The following is a 21,018-nucleotide window of genomic DNA, read 5'->3' as shown; positions in this document are numbered from 1 at the left end:
AAGGTGGCCTTCTGCAGCTGGCAGAGGGTAATTTTGTCAGCGCCGATTGTGTTTAAGTGCAGGCCAAGGTTTTTAGCCACTGCACCCACTGGGACCACCTTGACTGGCTTGTGCCAGAGTCCTTGTAATTCGATCTTTAAATCCTCATATCATGTCAGCTTTTCTAGTTGTTTCTCCTCAATCCTGCTGTCACCTGGGATGACAACATTGACAGTCCATACTTTTTTTTAACACGATCGTGAGGTCAGGGGTCTTGTGCTCCAAAACCCTGTCTGTCTGAATTCGGAAGTCCCAGATTAGCTTGACATGTTCATTCTCTGTAACGTTTTCGGGCTTGTGATTCCACCAGTTCTTTGTTGCAGGCAGACGGTATTTGTGGCACAAGTTCCAATTAATCATCTGAGCAACGGTGTTCTGCCTCTGCTTGTAGTCTGTCTGTGCAATCTTTCTGCAGCAGCTGAGGGTGTGATCTATTGTTTCATCTGTTTATTATTATTATTATTATTATTATTATTATTATTATTATTATTATTATGGAGCTCCTGATCTGCTGAACTGCTGTTGTTGCTGCTTTGCCCTTTTTGACGGCTTTGTCCTTTTTTGAAATGGCAAGAGACCCATAACCCGGACCCTTCCCTCGGCAGAGAGGGCCGTCCTGCGGAAAGAAGGGCGTCTGCAGGGAGGGATTGGCGGAGGCCGTGCAGAAGAAGCTCCAGGCCGAAGTGGAGAAGGAACAGCAGGTGCCAAAAGGTGAGGCGGACGTGGGAGTAGTTTGGGTATCTTTAGCTGAGAGGGAAAGAAAGGCCGAGGGGACAGGAGAGCCAATATGGGGAAGGATGTCCCACTGAGGAGAAAAGGGCAAGTTTTTCCTGCTACTCTGGAGACTAAAATGGAAAGCAGTTGATTCACATTGTGGGAAAGAAGCTTCCAACTAAACATTGGGAAGCATTTCTGGATGGCAAGAGCAGTTCAGCCATGGAAGCCTGGTCCCTTCTCAGGAGCCTCCCTTCCCAAGCCCTGGCCTTCCACTTCCGGGGACTCCATGTCCCAGAATCCCTGATCTTGGGCCAAGGCAGCTGAGGCTTCTGGGTGCTAAAGTCCAAGAAATCCCAGAGGAATAGAGTTTGGGAATCCCTGCTCAAGAGAGTGGAGGGAATAATGATAATAATAGTAATAGTAATAACTTTATTTCTAACCCTCCCTCTCTCCCCAAAGGGAATGGCTCTCTTGGACTACAACGCCCAGAAACCCTCCTGGCATGAGGGTTGGAGGAACCTGGGAGTTCTATCCCAAGACAAATATCTCCCAAGTCCTTGAGGAGGAGGCGGAGGAGGGGGAGGCGGCAGCCTTGGCCTAGGACTGAGACACGAGGAATCCCCGAAGCCAGAGGGTTGGGAGAGACCCCAAGGGCCACCCAGCCCCACCACCTTCTGCCAGGCAGGGAAACACAATCCAAATCCTCCCGACAGATCTCCATCCAGCCTCTGACTAAATCCTGACTAAATCCTCCAAAGAAGGAGCTCCCACCAGACTCTGAGGCAGAGAGTTCCCCTGCTGAACAGCTCTTCTTCTTGCCCTCAGGAAGTCCTTCCTCGTGTTTGGGAGGAATCCCTTTTCTTGCCATTTGACCTCCTGGCTCCGTTGTCCCTTAGTCTCCAGAGCAGCATAAAGGAAGCCTTTCCCCCTCCTCTTCCTCACCAATGGGACATCTTTTTGGATTTTGAAACATGCCTGCAGTCAAATCTGGATGACTGACAGAACTTGGAGGACTCTCCTCAAAAATAAAACTTGACAAGCCTAGCAAACATAGTCACATAGTGTAAATGTACACAGAATAAACACTTCAAACAGCTCAGACCTTATTAAATGGTCAGATGGTGTCCAATTGAGATCAATTCCAGTATCTAGACAGGATTTAATATATCTAGACAATGATACATATCGAGTCGTATTAGTCTTCCTCCTCTCAGTAGGCCAGAGTGCATAGATGTGTTTTTAGTTTGAAGGCAAGGAGGGAGGGGGCAGTTTTTCGTTCTTTTGGGAGGGATTTCCAGAGGAGGGGAGGAGCACGGAGAAGGCCCCCTTTCTCGTTCCCACCAGCCGTGCTTGAGATGGGGGTGGGACCGAGAGCAGGGCCTCCTCCGCAGATTGCAGTGCTCGAGCCGGTTTGTAAACAGGGACGCGATTCTGCAAATAGTCTGCATCTCCGTTTACAAACCGGTTCGAGCACTGCGATCCTAAACTCAACAAGCTCTATGAGGTATGACGAGCCAGATGAGAGCCCGAGTCTCTTCTGGTGTGGGAGAATCAGCCATCTACAAAGATGTTGCCAAGGGGAAGCCGAGCACTTGATGAACCAACATAGTATATTATTTGAGAACACAGAAATGTTGGATTACTCTGACAACTACCATGTCAGACTACACAGAAAAGCCATTGAAATCCACAAGCATGTGGACAATTTCAACAGAAAGGAGAAAACCATGAAATTGAACACAATCTGGCTACCAGTATCAAAAAAGACTCTAAAATCAGTAAATAAAAATCAACACTCAAAAAATGAGAATTGCAGGCATGAAACAATGGGTCAGCTAACACCTCCCAACAAAGGATTCCCCCAGGCAGAAAGCAGGCAGGCTTTAAAAATGAAATTCAGTGTCAATCAAGGTGGCCAGCTGCAACATTCACACTTGCCTCGGGCAGACAAGAGTTCTTTCTCCCACCCTTGTCATTACACTGTGCCGTCCGCCAGACAATAAAAAAAAAAAAACTATAAAGCTGAAACGTGCCGTCCTTTATCCGGGCGAACTGCAAATCCCTATAAGCTGTCCTAAAATATTGAACGACTGAGTCTGGAGAACTTCAAAAAAGGATGTTTATTCATACAAGGTTGTAAACCTGGCACAGATCTTAAAGTTGCAGAAAATGAAACAAATTTCCATAGGTTTTAGTTGCAGAATTATCCCTGGTTCCAGAAGGCAAAGGTGATTATAAAACCACTATACCCTAATCACGCTGTCTATGTTAGAAGGAGAAACTCTTTCCTTCCCTATCTTTACAGCAAAGATTAGTTCTAGAAGCGATGGAATAACCCTGCTCCTCTAACTAGATTTCCTATTCCAGATCAGTATAATTCAATACTTATCTAATTTGGATAGGCTTAGATTGGCCTGGTTTTGAGGATGATTTGTCCCAGTTAGCCTTGCACAGCTCCAGCACGTTGGAAGACTATAGCCAGAATGAAACTCTAAAATGGAGACTAGACCCTGGTAAAAAGGGCGGTCCTAAGATGTTGTACTCTTTGACCAATCATTGCAAAGAAAACTGCAGCCAGCTCTTGCAGACTTCAAGCCACCTTTCCTGGGCTTTTGCAGCCAGAGGCTGAAACAAAATGCAAAGGAGGGAAAACAAACAAACGACCAATAAGTAAGGCAAACCATCGTCCTGGGGGACGGAACACTCCCCGCTTAAATTCCCAGGATGTGGGAATTTACCACTCAAAAACATACAAACACCTTTGCACATATGACAATACAAACACTAGAACTTTAAACATCTCCAATAAGCAACACGAGGTCACTAATTGGTCTGTCCAAAATGGACACTTTGTCTCTGTTGCAAGTCTTTAATTGAACTTTCCTGACCTTACCATCCGGGCAAGGAAAGGTCTTTAATACAATGCCCATGGGCCATGCATGGCGGGGCAAGTCTTTGTCCTTTAACAACACAACGTTGTTAACCTCAATGTTGTCCTGTGGGCTTTGCCAGATTCTTCTAGCTTGAAGCTGGCTTAAGTACTCAGCTTTCCACCTTTTCCAAAAGTGGTTGGCCAAGGACTGCACCTGTTTCCACAGGGCACGGTGAGTTCCGTCCGGAACTGGCAACATGATGTCCTTCCATCCTGGCACCTTTTGTGTCAAAATAAGTGCAGGAGTCAGTGGTTGTAAGTTCTCAGGGTCACTGGTAAGGGGAACCAGCGGCCGGTTGTTGATGATTGCGGTAACTTCCGCCATAAGTGTCACCAAAACATCATGCGTCAATGACCTATGACTCAAAAGCATGGCATTAAGGATTTTGCGACTAATACCAATCATCCTCTCCCAAACACCACCCATGTGGGAGGCGTGAGGAACATTGAAAGTCCACATAATTTGTTCAGTATTCGTAAAGTTCTGAACCTTTGGGTCTCTCCCAAACCTAGACACACAATTGAGTTCTTTGGTCGCACCTACAAAATTGGTGCCACAGTCCGACCGAATTGACTTAATTGGCCCTCTGAGGGCTATGAACCTTTTTAATGCGTTTAAAAATGATGAAGTGTCCATCCCTTCTATGACTTCTATATGGACAGCTCGTATTACTAAACAAGTAAACAAAACTGCCCACCTCTTGTTATTTACAACACCACCCCTGGTTTTCCTAGTGACAACCTCCCAAGGACCAAACACATCGATTCCCACATGGGAAAAGGGTGGGTCTGTCAAAGTCCTATCCTGAGGTAGTTCTGCCATCAACTGACTTTGACAGTTTCGCCTAAGGTGCCTGCATTTAACACATTTGAAAATACAACTGTTGACCAACCTTTTGGCATTAACTACCCACAGACCTTCATTTCTAAGGGCTGCCTCAGTTAGAGTTCTACCCTGATGATGGATCCTTTCATGGTGATGCCGAACGAGCAGCAATGCAGTGTGACTATTAGGGGGTATGATGATGGGGTTTTTTATGCACGCCTTGAGTTTAGCTTTGGCTAACCTTCCTCCAACTCTCAAAATACCCTCCTTGTCTAGAAATGGGTTTAACTCATTTAGAAGACTTTGATTAGGGATGTTGAGCCCTTGCTCTAGCCTAGCTATTTCCTGCTTGAAAGCAGATCTCTGTACTGACTTGAATATGACGCTCTTAGCCTTTATCATATCCTGGACCTGTAAAGGCTCACTATCTTTGCAAGCTAAACGATGTATAAGCCTAGCAACTGCTCTAAGAAGACTGTGCCACTCCGAAAAACATTCAAAACGGTGTGGTTCCAGGCAAGATCTTTGGCCCATCTTGATTTCTGTGGTCATCTTGCAAACTTTCACCTCTGGAACGGACTCGGGCAATTCTGTATTATCGGTGGGAGAAAAGGCTGATGGAAAATTGACTTCGGTCAAGCATCTGGGGCCTGTCAGCCAACTTGAACTTAACACTCGTTGAGTTGAAGCTCCTCTGGAAGCGATGTCAGCTGGGTTGTTGCTGGTGGCGACGTGGTGCCACTGGCTAGGCGTAGAACTGGATAGAATGTTGTTGATTCTATTAGCCACATACACCTTGGGGTCTTTCTGCATCTTCTTCTTCAGTGACCAGAGTCTATTTTCTGCCACATGCCTGTTGTTTGGCAAAGTGGGTTTTTCTGCTTTAAAAGGCAGAGGGGCTATCCAATTTCCCTCGGGACTCCGGGAAACTTGAGAGTTCATGATCTCTAAAAACCTCTGTTCATCTTTGGAAAGCGCTGTAGTTTCATCCCTTTCGGAGACTTCAAAGATGGAAGAATACTCTGGTGTTATCCCCTGACAATAGACCGAGATATGACTCAAACAGCTATGCATTAGTGTGGGGCGACTGCCTTGAAGCACGTGCGCTTGACGAGTGCCCACCGACGATGGAGGGTGCATCCTATTTATGCACACTGGGCCTGTAACTGTCCAGCCTAGTGGTAGCAGCTGAGCAATGGGCGCCCCTGGAGGTCCCTTAACTTGGTCGTTCACATAGAACAAGTTCGGACAGTCCGCACCAAGCAGAAGGGCAATGTCCACATCTGGACGGAAAGCAGGTAAGGCGTTCTTCAGCTTTCGCAAGTGAGGATGGGCTTCCACGACTTCTCTGGTGACAATCTGCCTTTTGTTCCGGGGAATAGAGGAACACTCAATGAGGTCTGGTAACTCGAACAGTCTCTTCTGGTCACAAGAGGAGACAACAAAGCCGGATGCTATGCGACCCTGCAACTTCTTCTTCCCTACACAGGTGGACATGGTGTAGTCGACCGTCTGGGTTTTTATGTCAAACAGTTGGAAAAACTCTGGAGTCGCCAGGGAGGCATCGCTTTGTGAATCCAAAGCCACGTAAAGTCTCTTTTTAAGCCAAGGTCTTCTGGCTGGATATACATCTGCTAGGCAGATGGGATGGCAGACTCTGAACTGGTGCACGTCAGAGCATAGTTCAGTACAGGCGACCGATGGAGCATCCTCCTGCATCCGTGACGCGGTCTGCATGTTGGTGGCTTCAGTAGATGACCCTTCTTTGGAAGACGTGTCCCCTTTGGCGCGGGAGACAGCGTCAGAGTTGTGCATCGCGGTGCAATGCTTAAGGCTGTTACACCTTGCGCATTTGACGTCCTCTTTGCAGTTGGATGCAAAGTGAGGAGTTGCTCCACAGCACCTAAAACATATGCCCAGCTTCTGTACAATCTGTTGTCTTTCTTTATAAGGCTTCTTGCCAAATTCCCGGCAGTTGGCCAAACTGTGAGGCTTTTGGTGAATGGGGCAGAGCACCTCCTTCACCTCTGACTTGGATTCGTTGGCCCTGTGCTGAGTTTCAACAGCCTTAACACTAACCGGTCTTTTGGCCTCTCTGGATGGTTTTTTCTCCACTTTAGGTGCCTTCTCTGGCTGGGTCCCTTGGTATAAGGTGGGGAGGCCCGTCTGCGGATCATTCCTTTCTCTGGCCGCCCTGGTGATGAACTGGACCAAATGAGAAAATGGAGGGTATGCCTGGGAGTGGGCCTCCTTGTAGTTGAAGACCTCCTGTCCACAGCGTTCTTGCAAAGTGAAGGGCAGCTTGGTCAAGATCTGCCTCTGGGACAGGTGCTGATCGAGGCACTTCAAACCGGGCAGTTCTGGATTCTCCTTGGCCGACTCTAATTCCGTAAGGAGATCGCTGAGGTCCCACAAGAGTTTGAAGTCTTTGAGTTTCAAAGCTGGGAACCTTTGGAGCTTGTCCATAAGAGATGCTTCAATCTCTGTGCTGGCCCCATACCTCTGCTGCAACCTGGCCCAGGCCTTTTCCAGGGCTTTGTCGGGATCGGCTACGTGGGCTGCGTAGATCTTCTTAACTTGTGAGGATGAGGCTGGGCCCAACCATGCAGCCAGAAGAGTCAGTTCTTCCTCAGGCAATAACTTTAAGTCTCTGATTGCTCTCTGGAAGGTGGCCTTCCAGAGAAGAAATTCCTCAGGCTTGTCCGAAAACTTTTCGACACCCTTGTCCTTAAGATCTCTTCTGGGGCTTCTGATGATGGAGACAAGCTGGGACTCTGGCGTCGAAGGGAACAATTGAGGAGTTTGCTGTTGTGGAGTGGACTCCCACCGTGCACCTTGCGTCAACCTTTGGCCTCTTGGAGGGATGACATCGACCACTGACGAATCGGTGGCTCCCTGTGCAGCTGTCTGTAAGGGCCAACTAGCACTTGGCCTTGAGGCCCTGATTGACTGACCTAGGGATTTAGCAGGAGGCACAGGTAGCTCGGGCAAGGGTGAGCTCCCCGCTATGACGCTCTGCTCTGCAGGAAACTCAAAAGTGACTTTGGGGCCCTGCTCTGGGTAAGGAGAGAAGTCTTCCTGTTCCTCATCCGAAAACTGGCTGTTTAAGCTATTAAGATGCACAAGCACCTTGGAAGAAGGGTCCTGCTTCGGCAACTGACTTACATTTTCTTCTGTGAGTGGCTCAATTAGGGCCTTGGCCAAAGTCTCAGCCCTTACCTTTTTGGCAGTAGCATCCATCCTTATTCTAAGCATTTCTATTTCACCTTGCCTTTGGGCCTGTTCCATTTGCATTTCGCTTTGTCTACGGGCCTGTTCTATTTGCATTTCGCTTTGTCTACGGGCCTGTTCTATTTGCAGTCGTTGCTCTTCTTCTTTAAAGGGAAGGGTGAGATCAGCTGCCTTAGCATCAGCCTCCGCCCCCGCTACCTTGCTCTTTAGCTCTAGACGTGCAGCCTCCTTAATGTGCAAGGCAGCTAGGGAAGAGATGGCACTCCCAGCAGCAGAAGACTTGCTAGAGTGGCTATGTTTAGATGATGCACACTCCCTTAGCTTAGATACCTGGCTAGAGCGGTTGGACTTAAGACTAAGTGCCACAGCAGGTGATTTTAAAAGATTGGTCTCATGGCTGCATAAGGAAGACTGATTTCCTTTTGGCTCAGACCTTAGATTAACAGATGGAGAACTAAATTCCAAGGCATCTAGAATTGCCCTCACCTTATTTTCTTTCTCATTAGTGTCAGCTAAGACACTCACTATTTCTAACTCTGAATCCTTGGCGTTAATGCGCTCGAGGACCTGGACTATCTTAGACACCAAACCCCTCCAAATACCGAAGGTCTCTTCAAGGTCTGTCTGTAATATGGATGGCACCCTTGTAATACCCAAGCTCTCAATTCTGTCCATTAATGTTACAATTCGCTCCCATGCCGAACCTAACCTCACATGGAGGAGCTCCTTTTCATCTATTAGATGGGCTAGCATCTTGGCTGAAGGGTGCTTTATCCTTTGGGGCCTTTCATTCCTACTTTCAGCCTCAGAAGGAGGTATACCATCTGCATCATCTTGAAATTGCATAGACATTATGTATTCTTAATAGCAAGTAAATTTACAACAAAGGCAAATGCAATATACCTGCAAGTAAATTTACAATAAAAGCAAATTCAATATATAATACAATTCACAGCACTTAACCATAGCAATATATATCACTAAGTAACTATACTTTACAAAGATTGTGACCTTTGGCGCCAAACTTTGGTAGGCAAGCTGCAAAATGCCAACTGACAGCAACTTGCCACTTGATACCTCCCTTGCCCGAGTGACGTAAACTGCCAAAATGGCGACTTCGCCAAATTTTCAAGCACCTTGTGCTCCGCGGCTCGAGGCCTGCCGCCGAAGGAGCACCGAGGCTGGCTTTGGAAAGGAGGAGAGAAGAGACGCCTCCTCCCCGCTGTGAAGGGAGGTCACCACCGCAGGACGATGAGACAGGTCACCACCGCAGGTCAATGAGGCAGGTCACCACCGCAGGATGATGAGACAGGTCACCGCCGCAGGTCAATGAGGCAGGTCACCACCGCAGGATGATGAGGCAGGTCACCACCGCCGGACCATGAGGCAGGTCACCACCGCCGGGCGACTGTCCCGGCCGAGATCCTAGCCACTGTGAAGACTCAGCCAGAACTTTCTTTTGGAGTTGCCAGGCTTATCTGGGTCCCGGCCTGGTGCTTCTGGACTCACCACCTCTGTGTGAGCCCAAAGACTGCTGCTGGAGCTCCGCGGCTCGATACCTGCCACCGAAGGAGCTCGGGGTAGATTGCTGGGTTTTGCACAGCCGTGCAATTGCAGAAACAGCCGCAGCTGAAGAGCAGGATACTGCAGAGGCTGAAGGAATGGCAGCAAGCTTCACTGCAACAGACCAACAAAATCAAAGTCTCTATGGCCGTGCAGGCTAGCTCAAGCGGAAAACCGCTGATCGTCCTCAAAACTGTGCCGTCCGCCAGACAATAAAAAAAAAAAAAAACTATAAAGCTGAAACGTGCCGTCCTTTATCCGGGCGAACTGCAAATCCCTATAAGCTGTCCTAAAATATTGAACGACTGAGTCTGGAGAACTTCAAAAAAGGATGTTTATTCATATAAGGTTGTAAACCTGGCACAGATCTTAAAGTTGCAGAAAATGAAACAAATTTCCATAGGTTTTAGTTGCAGAATTATCCCTGGTTCCAGAAGGCAAAGGTGATTATAAAACCACTATACCCTAATCACGCTGTCTATGTTAGAAGGAGAAACTCTTTCCTTCCCTATCTTTACAGCAAAGATTAGTTCTAGAAGCGATGGAATAACCCTGCTCCTCTAACTAGATTTCCTATTCCAGATCAGTATAATTCAATACTTATCTAATTTGGATAGGCTTAGATTGGCCTGGTTTTGAGGATGATTTGTCCCAGTTAGCCTTGCACAGCTCCAGCACGTTGGAAGACTATAGCCAGAATGAAACTCTAAAATGGAGACTAGACCCTGGTAAAAAGGGCGGTCCTAAGATGTTGTACTCTTTGACCAATCATTGCAAAGAAAACTGCAGCCAGCTCTTGCAGACTTCAAGCCACCTTTCCTGGGCTTTTGCAGCCAGAGGCTGAAACAAAATGCAAAGGAGGGAAAACAAACAAACGACCAATAAGTAAGGCAAACCATCGTCCTGGGGGACGGAACAACACAGATATATAAACCCCACGTGCCTAGTTTCCAACAGACCTCCATTATGAAAACGGGTGCCTTTTGGGAGATTGGAATGGAGTGATTTCACCAAAGAAAGACAAACTCTCGGGGAGGGGGATGCAAAGAATATACTGTATATACGCAAGTATAAGCCTCTCCTCCTTTCCCGTGCAGCGCACGCCTTCCTCTCCTCGGCACTCGTCTTTCCCACTTTTCTTTATTCGTATACACACTGCATTTCCCCCAAAATGTATAGTTAAAATAAACTATGGTGATTATTGGAAGAATATATAAGCACATTTACATTGAAGAAGCTTAGAATAATAATTTAATCACAGTTGGAAAGTCTTAAATTGCAGTTGTATGTAAATATTCAAAAACATTTAACCTTCTGATGCCTCCATTAATCTAATTTTATTGCTATCTATTTTTATTTTGAAATGTACCAGTACCTGCTGCATTTCCCACCCCGTCTTATACTTAAGTCAATAGTTTTTCCCAGTTTTTTGTGTTAAATTAGGTGCCTCGGCTTTTACTCGAGTATATACAGTACACAATTTTCAGAAAGACAAAATACTTTCTCTAGAATGGAAAAGATATGGATATCTGCCAAACTCAAAACCTGTTCAAAAGACAGAACTCCTACCCAAAACTATCTCAGATCATAATCCAGTGACTCTAGTAATTAAAAAGAAAGTAAAAAATGGCCCTTCCCCATTTCGGCCCATTTCGGCACATGTTGCACTTTGCCTGGGTTCTATGAATTAGTCTCCAGTGTTAATATTGTATGTTTTATGTTGATTTAACGATTGTTTTTACTGTAATTGATGTTTTTATTGGATAACTGTTTTATTGCTGTGTTTTGATATTTGATTGTTTTATCGGGCAAGGCCCCATGTAAGCCGCCCCGAGTCCCTTCGGGGAGATGGGGCGGGGTATAAAAATAAAGTTATTATTATTATTATTAAAAACACTTAGATGGCAGCTGAATGAATCACTACTGCAAAAGGAGGACGTAATTGAGAATTTGAAAGAAAAACTGAAAGAATATTTGGAACTTAATTTAAATCAAGTTACAGATATTCAAACAGTATGGGATGCCAGTACAGCTTATATTAGAGGATACTTTATAAAATGCAACACTGAAATGAGAAAGAATAGACAGAAATATTTTCAGATAATTTCAGATGATATTAAAAAAAGAAGAGGAGTTAAAGAAAAATCCTTTGAATTCAAACATTCTAACTCAGATAAAACTCCTACAAAAGCAATTATTGTGTTACTAGTTAATGAATTGGAAACTAAAATAAAGAATGCAAAAAAAAATATTTTGAACCAGCTAACAAACCAAGGAAATAGTTAGCATATACGTTGAGGAAAGAAAGCCCAAAAATGTAATTGTCAATTCTTTATTTATGTATTTATTTATTTATGACATTTCTACCCCGCCTTTCTCTACCCTGAAGGGGACTTACTGTTAAGATACAACATGAGGATAAAATATTAATAGATGATATCAATATTCAACAGGCTTTAAAACATTATTACATTAATTTATATAAGGCTGACCACATATCTCTACAAGACATTGAGAATAATTTAATTCAGCGAAAGACGCCAAAAATAAAGGTTCACAGTTCACAGCCTGTTATGCCTTCAGCTTTGCTGCATTGTTGGATTTTAATCGGTAGGGTTGGATTTTATTTTGTGGAGAGTATCTTTGGGCACCGTCCCCTTTGGACCTGAGGAGGGATAGTTTGTTGTTAGGCAAGTGTTAAAGCATTTCTCACCAGGCAATGGGCTCACCCTCTTCCCCTGGGTTTGTTACAGCACGAGACTTGTTTTTCATGTTCCATGAGATCTTTCTCTGTTCAACTCCTGAAGAGATTTTCCCCTCATTTGTCTGCAGGTAACTTCTGAAAAAGCTCTGCAAAGAATATGTTGTGAGAGCTTTGCCCAAGGAGTGCTCTAAGTCTAAAGGGACTTCAAAATACACAGCAATGACAACAAGAAAAAATAAGTAGTAAAAATATATTTCAAGCTACAAACCTATGCAGTTAAGAGGAGGAAATAAGATTGTGCTGAAAAAAGAGAGGCTTGGGAAAGCGAGCAGAAGGCTACAGCAATACAAAGACTGTGCTGCTCAGGAGGTTATATCTGTGAACCCCTGGCATAATATTTGAATTATAAATATAAAAGAATGGCAAGTCCTCTACCTCCCTATCCTAGATCACACACAGGGGAGAAGTTACATCAGTGTCTGGAATGTGGGAAACAATTTGATTGGAAAAATTCTCTTACTGTACATGAACGGACCCACACAGGGGAGAAGCCATATGAATGTGTGGAATGTGGAAAGAGCTTCAGTCGGAGTGACAAATTACGTTCCCATCAAAGGACCCACACAGGGGAGAAACCCTATAAATGCATAGAATGTGGAGAAAGCTTCAGTCGGAGTGACAGTCTACGTTCCCATCAAAGGACCCACACAGGGGAGAAGCCATATAAATGCATGGAATGTGGAGAAAACTTCAGTCACAGTGGCAGTCTACGTTCCCATCAAAGGACCCACACAGGGGAGAAGCCCTCTAAATGCATGGAATGTGGAGAAAACTTCAGTCACAGTGGCAGTCTACGTTCCCATCAAAGGAAGCACACAGGGGAGAAGCCCTATAAATGCATAGAATGTGGAGAAAGCTTCAGTCAAAGTGGCAGTCTACGTTCCCATCAAAGGACCCACACAGGGGAGAAGCCCTCTAAATGCATGGAATGTGGAGAAAACTTCAGTCACAGTGGCAGTCTACGTTCCCATCAAAGGACCCACACAGGGGAGAAGCCCTCTAAATGCATGGAATGTGGAGAAAACTTCAGTCACAGTGGCAGTCTACGTTCCCATCAAAGGAAGCACACAGGGGAGAAGCCCTATAAATGCATAGAATGTGGAGAAAGCTTCAGTCAAAGTGGCAGTCTACGTTCCCATCAAAGGAAGCACACAGGGGAGAAGCCCTATAAATGCATGGAATGTGGAGAAAACTTCAGTCACAGTGGCAGTCTACGTTCCCATCAAAGGAAGCACACAGGGGAGAAGCCCTATAAATGCATGGAATGTGGAGAAAACTTCAGTCACAGTGGCAGTCTACGTTCCCATCAAAGGAAGCACAAAGGGGAGAAGCCCTATAAATGCATGGAATGTGGAGAAAACTTCAGTCACAGTGGCAGTCTACGTTCCCATCAAAGGACCCACACAGGGGAGAAGCCATATAAATGCATAGAATGTGGAAAGAGCTTCAGTCAGAGTGACAAGCTACGTTCCCATCAAAGGACCCACACAGGGGAGAAACCCTATAAATGCATAGAATGTGGAGAAAGCTTCAGTCGGAGTGACAGTCTACGTTCCCATCAAAGGACCCACACAAGGGAGAAGCCATATAAATGCATAGAATGTGGAAAGAGCTTCAGTCAGAGTGACAGTCTACGTTCCCATCAAAGGAAGCACACAGGGGAGAAGCCACATAAATGCGTAGAATGCGGAAAGAGCTTCAGTCACAGTGGCAATCTACGTTCCCATCAAAGGACCCACACAGGGGAGAAGCCACATAAATGCATAGAATGTGGAAAGAGCTTCAGTCAGAGTGGACATCTACGTTCTCATCAAAGGACCCACACGGGAGAAGCCACATAAATGCATGAAATGTGGAGAAAGCTTCAGTCAGAGTGACAGTCTACGTTCCCATCAAAGGACCCACACAGGGGAGAAGCCATATAAATGCATAGAATGTGGAAAGAGCTTCAGTCAGAGTGACAAGCTACGTTCCCATCAAAGGACCCACACAGGGGAGAAACCCTATAAATGCATAGAATGTGGAGAAAGCTTCAGTCGGAGTGACAGTCTACGTTCCCATCAAAGGACCCACACAGGTGAGAAGCCATATAAATGCATAGAATGTGGAAAGAGTTTCAGTCAGAGTGGACATCTACGTTCCCATCAAAGGACCCACACGGGAGAAGCCACATAAATGCATAGAATGTGGAAAGAGCTTCAGTCAGAGTGGACATCTACGTTCTCATCAAAGGACCCACACAGGTGAGAAGCCACATAAATGCATAGAATGTGGAAAGAGCTTCAGTCAGAGTGGACATCTACGTTCTCATCAAAGGACCCACACGGGAGAAGCCACATAAATGCATGAAATGTGGAGAAAGCTTCAGTCAGAGTGGCAGTCTACGTTCCCATCAAAAGACCCACACAGGGGAGAAGCCATATAAATGCATAGAATGTGGAGAAAGCCTCAGTCAGAGTGGCAGTCTATGTTCCCATCAAAGGACCCACACAGAGGAGAAGTCACCTTAATGCACGGAATAGGAACAGAGCTTTAGAAAAAGTTCAGCATACAGTAGACATCACAGAACTCATGTACCTCTAGAGGAGACGGGCCTTTGAGTTTCCGAATCTATAAAAACACATTGGAAGCAAAGAGGAAGGCCAGCACCTTGCTCTCTCTCCACCATGAATCGGAGTTTGTGTGGCCTTGGTTGACGGCTACTGGGAGCAGGTGTCACTCAGAATGGCAGCAAGCTTGGAAGGGGTTCACCTAACCTCCTCCGCAAAGAGACCCATCGCAGGCTTCTAGGATGATGTGTGAAGGTTTGCTGAAATGAGCAGCAGCAGAGATCTCTGGATTAAAGGGTTCTGAAAAAGAATAGCTCTTTGGTTGCAGATAACGTCGTATCTTCATACTCCTGCCTTATTTCTTGGCTCTTCTGCATTCAATGGCATCAATTGTTTCCCATGCATGTGTACTGTATGTACTGTGATCTGTCCTGAGTCCCTTGGTTGAAATTTTGGGTGCTAGCCCTGTACTTTTAACCCTTTTCTGGACTTTGTTGTATCCTGAATCATTGACTCTAAATTCTGGACTGACGTCTAGGTTTCGTATATGGACTTGGACTTTGTTTGTATCCCTGACTTTCTGGCTTGACTTTGGGACTCTAAATTCGGTTTGTACTCTTGATTTCTTGGTTGTTGTTTTATCAACTCAGCTGAATGAACTCCTGGCATGTGACTGTTGGGACTGTGACCTTGGTTCTTGTTAATTTTCACTCCTGACCTGTATCTGCAGTACTCAACTTGTCCGCAATAATTGGACTCTTGACCTGCACTTGTATTCATTGTTCCTTCAACTGTGTTGCTCCAATTATTTTAGCTCAGTGGCTCCCAACCTTTTTTTAAACTAGGGATCATTTGACAAGGGACCACTCTCCAAAATTAGTACCAGAAGGGTTATAAATCAGTTTTTGGTCAACTTTAGATTTGGTTTGGTTATTTGGAGTGATGATTCAGAAAATTGCATTGGATAGACCACGTCAGCTCTCATTCCTGATATGCCATCCAGTTAGTCGTCATCTGCTCGCCCACAGAAAACCATATTTAATAATCCTCAGGACTATAAGAGGGTTTCGCGAGACCAGTCACTCTCATTGTAATGGTGTAGTAACTGTGAGGCTGTGAACCCTATTTTAGTTCTTGCGGACCACTGGTGGTCCATGGACCCCAGGTTGGGAACCACTGTTTTAGCTGGACTGAAGACTTTAGTTTTCCTATAAAATAATATGGTCTTGGCTTGTCTTGTGTTTGTTTAATAAACCTCAGACTTTATACCGAGAGAGCCCTGGAACATGAGACCATCAGCCTTGCTTTGTGTGTACTTATCCCTGTGTAGAGTGAAACCCTTTCTGGATATGAGACTGTTCAATCCCCACCTTTGGCAAAGGGTCCATTAGGACACACAGTATCCCTCCCCAACTGCAGAGAATGGAAGACAAAAAATGACTACAACGACTGATGAAGATTCATGAATCCGTTGAGATGGACATATTAACTACATTGATGAAGTATAGAACCGCATTGAAAGGAAATAAGAGTAAATAGAGATACAAATCATATAGTGAGTGAGTTTTGTAAATTAGCATTTGATGTCAGTTAGTTTTGTTCTTATTGTGCAAGGTGTGTGTCCTTGTTCCCTTTATATTTGTTAAATAGTCCTTTTAAAAAAAAATGTACCAAAATTATTATTTGTATAAAATATTGTTTTTAAATACCAAAATTGTAATTTGTGTAAACCTAGTGGTGCCCAGGTGAGTTGAAAAAAGCATTTGTTGGCTGGGTTATTTGTCGACTGGGTTCAAGGCTCTCTGGCTAAGGGTGAACTACAACTCCCATATGCAAATGGCAGTCACCCCAAACCCTGCCAGTATTCAGTCGGCCATGTTGGGTTTGTGGGCCATGTTTGGTCGAGAACTGTAGTCGGGTGGGTTTGGTGCTCTCTGGATGGGCATGAACCACGACTCCCATATTGCAAAGTCAATCGCCCCAAACCCTGCCAGTATTCAGTCCTATTGCAAGAAAGAAAACTACAAATCAATCTGAAGTTACACCTCTAGCAACTCAATGCGTACATATAACAATAACAATAATAATAATAATTTTATTTCTTACTTGCCTCTCCTTGCAATTTGAGGGAGGTTACAACACAATTTTAAAAACACAAACATTGTCAAAATTCAACAAAGATATATATATATAAAACTAACTATAAAAGATCTACATTAAAATTGCCTTTCTATAAAATACATATTAAAGTCCATAAAACATCATACAAAGGACACAAGTTTAAAATATATACCCCTCTCAAGGCCTTAAATGCTGAACCTCGGATGCTGAACCAGTGCCTGGCCGCTGTGGCAGACTGGATGAGGAGGAACAAGCTGAGGATCAATCCTGACAAGACAGAGGCCCTCCTGGTCAGTCGCTCGTCTGATCGGGGTATTGGGTGGCAGCCTGTGCTGGACCGGGTTGCACTCCCCCTGAAATCACAGGTCCGCAGTTTGGGGGTCCTCCTGGACTCAGTGTTGACGCTTGAGGCTCAGGTGTCGGCGGTGGCCGGGAGGGCCTTTGCACAACTCAAACTTGTGCGCCAACTGCGACCATACCTCGTGAAGTCTGACTTGACCACGGTGGTGCATGCCTTAGTTACCTCTAGACTGGACTACTGTAATCCGCTCTACGTGGGGCTTCCCTTGAAGACGGCCCGGAAATTACAACTGGTCCAACGCTCGGGTGCCAGATTAATAACGGGGGCAAGTTACAGGGAGAGATCCACTCCCTTGTTTAAGGAGCTCCACTGGCTGCCGTTCATCTTCCGGTCCCAATTCAAGGTGCAGACCATCATCTATAAAGCCCTAAACGGTTTGGGACCCACCTACCTCCGTGACCGTATCTCCCTCCATAAACCTGCCCGATCTTTACGATCATCCGGGGAGGCCCTTTTATCACCACTGTCTATATCCCAGGCCCGCCTTGTGAGTACAAGGGAGAGGGCCTTTTCTGCTGTGGCCCCCCGACTATGGAACTCACTGCCTACTGAAAGTCAGATCAGACTTCTCGAGGTACGGTCGCAGCTGGCGCACAAGTTTTAGTTGTGCAAAGGCCCTCCCGGCCACGGCCGACACCTGGGCCTCAAGCGTCAGCCCCGAATCCAGGAGGACCCCCAAGCTGCAATGGACCTGCGCCTTCAGGGGGAGTGCGACCCCGTCCAGCACAGGTTGCCACCCAATACCCCGATCAGACTTACAACTGACCTGGAGGACCTCTGTCTTGTCGGGATTAAGTCTCAGTTTGTTCACCCTCATCCAGGCCAACACAGCGGCCAGGCACTGATCCAATATCCGAGGGGCTTCCTTGGAGTTTGGTGGAAAGGAGTAGTAGAGTTGAGTGTCATCCGCGTAGAGATGGCACCAGACTCCAATACTCCGGATGACCTCTCCCAGCGGTTTCATGTAGATGTTAAAAAGCATGGGGGACAGAATGGAACCTTGCGGGACCCCACAGGTCAAAGGCCAGGGGTCCGAGCAGGTGTCCCCCAGCTTCACCATCTGGGAACGCCCCTCCAGGAAGGACTGAAGCCACTGCAGAGCGGAACCCCCAAGGCCCATCCCGGAGAGACGTCCCAGAAGGAGACCATGGTCGATGGTCTCGAAAGCCGCTGAGATGTCCAAGAGAACCAGCAGGGTCACACTCCCCTGTCCAGCTCCCTGCGGAGGTCACCCACCAAGGCGACCAGAGCCGTCTCCAGGCCTGAAGCCAGACTGTGATTGGATAAGCGAGTGTTGGATAAGTGAGACTCTACTGTATATGGCAGTCATAATGAGGGAAGAGGAAACTGCCAGTCCCGTCAGACCTACACTTCAGGTTCCCAAGCGACACATTATGAAGCGGGGAAACCTCACCGAGCGGAGGCGGAGAGAGGAGGCTGCTTCCCCGACATGACCCGTCCACGCAGAGGTGCCTCCCGCTCCTTGGCCTGGCCCCCCCTTCTCCGCTTCAGCAGCCTGCCTGCAATGAGGAGCGGGCCAGGAGAGTCCGACCCAGAGGCGGGAAGGCGCCGGCGAGTCTCCCTGGAGACGGGTGACGCGGAGAGACGAGGCCGATTCCGATTGGCCGATCCCTTAGTGACCGTTAACGGCAGAAGGGCGGAGCGGGGGGCGGGGCGGGGGCGTTCCTGCCAGGAGACCGATGACGCCAGAGAGGAAGGCGGATTCTCATTGGCGGACGCTGGGCGTTGAGAGGAAGGAAAGAAGGGGCGTGTCTGTCCGCTTCTGTCTCTCCGCTTCTCTCGGGCCCCGCCCCTCTGTGGGAATCCTGCCCGCGGCCGCCATGTTTCTTGAGGGCGGAAGTCCTGCGAGAGGCGGGGAGACTCGGGGTGGGCGGGGCCGGGCGGCGCTCTTTCCTACCAGCGCCTTCGAGGGAAGGAAAGAAGGAAGGAGGCCTTTCGGAGAGAGAGAGAGAGAGAGAGGAGGGGGTGAGTGGGACTCTGCACCGAGATGACGCCGCTCTGAGAGGAAGGCGGATTCTCATTGGGCGTTGGGAGGAAAGGAAAGAAGGGGCGTGTCTGTCCGCCTGCCTCTCCGTCTCGGGCCCCGCCCCTCTGTGGGTCTCCTGCCCGCGGCCGACATGTTTCTTGAGGGCGGAAGTGCAGCGAGAGGCGGGAACACTGGGGGGGGAGGGGCCGGGCGGCGCTCTTTCCTGTCAGAAGGAAGGAAGGAAAGAAGGAAGGAGGCCTTTCGGGGGGGGGGGGGAGAGAGAGAGAGAGAGAGAGAGAGAGAGGAGGTGAGTGGGGGGAGGGATGGGGGGCCTCTGCCCTCAGGCCTCCCTCCCTCCCTCCCTCCCTCCCTCCCTTCCTCCCTCCCTTCCTCCCTCCCTTCCTTCCTCCCTCCCTCCCTCCCTCCCTCCCTTCCTCCCTCCCTCCCTTCCTTCCTTCTTCCCTCCCTTCCTTCCTCCCTCCCTCCCTTCCTCCCTCCCTCCCTCTCTTCCTCCCTCCCTTCCTTCCTTCCTCCCTCCCTTCCTTCCTTCCTTTTTCTATTGGCTCTATTGGGCCTATTCATTCAAATGCGCTCTGGAACAACCATGTTTTCAATTCCTCTCGCTCCCGCCTTTGTCTCAAATGCGGCTGGTGGGGACGAGGGAGGGAGAGGGCCTTCTCGGCAGTGGCCCCCCGGCTCTGGAACTCTCTCCCTAAGGAGATCAGGTTAGCTCCTTCCCTGCCCATTTTCCGCCGGGAATTAAAAACATGGATGTTCCAGAGCGCATTTGAATAAATAGGCCCAATAGAGCTGTCATCAGAATACTTCTTTATGTTTTAAAAGCATATGGCACTTTATTGCTGTTACTTATTTCCATTAAACAGCACTTTATGAAACCTGTCCCCACTGGTTTGCTTTTAATTACTCTGATTTTATCTGCTTGGATTTTAATGTATTTATTATTTATTTTGTGAGTCTGGAATGTTTTTGGTCAAATGTCTTGTGTTGTTGGTTTCGGGCTTGTCCCTGTTGTAAGCCACCCCGGGTCCCTTTGGGGAGATGGGGCGGGATATAAAAATAAAGTTTATTATTATTATTTATATTATAACAGATTTCATATGCAATAGAGTAACAGTGTAAATCAATGTTTCTCAACCAGGGGGTCGGGACCCCTGGGTAGGTCACGAGGGGGATGTCAGAGGTGTTGTCAAAGACCATCAGAAACACATATTTCTGATGGTCTTAGGAACCCCTTTGGCAGTCCTTGTGAATGTGATCAACAAATTCTCTGGTTAATTGGGGACCATTTTATTTATTTATTTATTTATTTTATTAGACTTGTATACCGCTACTCCCAGTTTGGCTCGGAGCGGTTTACAGAAATAGATTAAAACAATACACTTAGCTTTAAATTAACAATAACAACAATAAAAACAACAATAAAAACAGACATAGCCCCGAGTTTTTCACCCATTGAATGCTTGTCGGAAGAGCAAGGCTACAATCGAGAAGGCTCTCTGCCTAGTAGAAGACAAATGATAAGTCCGTATGTTAGGGACTTCAAGCAAATTTTGGTCTTTGGACCGAAGTAATCTCTGGGGTTGGTAGGGGGATAAGCGGGCCCTCAGGTACGCCGGCCCCAAACCATGTAAGGCCTTAAAGATTAGTACCAGTATCTTGAAAGTAGTCCGGTACTCAATCGGTAGCCAGTGCAGCTGTTGTAGAATTGGGGTGATACGCCACCTCGCCGGCACCCCGGTGAGAAGACGAGCTGCCGCATTTTGCACCAGCTTCAGTTTCCGGATCACTGACAGAGGAAGGCCAATGTAGAGGGCGTTACAGTAGCCGAGCCTCAAGGTGACCGTCGCCTGGATCACCGTAGCCAGGTCGTTCCTAGAAAGGTAGGGAGCCAGTCGCCTAGCCTGACG

The 21,018-nt window shown here is 47.0% G+C and overlaps 2 protein-coding genes across 3 annotated transcripts in view; one reads left to right on the top strand and one right to left on the bottom strand.

Moving 5' to 3' along the window:
• LOC134294949 (zinc finger protein 208-like) overlaps positions 1 to 21,018 on the bottom strand; it is an 81,277-nt gene that overhangs the window by 13,551 nt on the left and 46,708 nt on the right. The gene's annotated exons all lie outside the window — the stretch shown is intronic.
• LOC107983865 (zinc finger protein ZFP2) overlaps positions 1 to 21,018 on the top strand; it is a 114,829-nt gene that overhangs the window by 57,741 nt on the left and 36,070 nt on the right. Inside the window, exons 2-3 of one of the 2 annotated variants that reach the window (XM_062966872.1) lie at positions 616 to 750; positions 12,141 to 14,042. In XM_062966872.1, coding sequence (XP_062822942.1) covers positions 12,432 to 13,913 — 1,482 coding nt within the window. In that variant the 5' untranslated portion in view covers positions 616 to 750; positions 12,141 to 12,431 and the 3' untranslated portion in view covers positions 13,914 to 14,042. Of the gene's footprint in view, positions 1 to 615; positions 751 to 12,140; positions 14,043 to 21,018 lie in introns of those variants that run through there. The other variant, XM_062966873.1, reaches the window with a different exon arrangement.

Source organism: Anolis carolinensis, unplaced genomic scaffold, assembly GCF_035594765.1.
Source record: "Anolis carolinensis isolate JA03-04 unplaced genomic scaffold, rAnoCar3.1.pri scaffold_38, whole genome shotgun sequence".
Lineage (NCBI taxonomy): Eukaryota > Metazoa > Chordata > Lepidosauria > Squamata > Dactyloidae > Anolis > Anolis carolinensis.
Note: the sequence above shows the minus strand (reverse complement) of the source record. Positions and strands in the feature narration are given on the sequence as shown.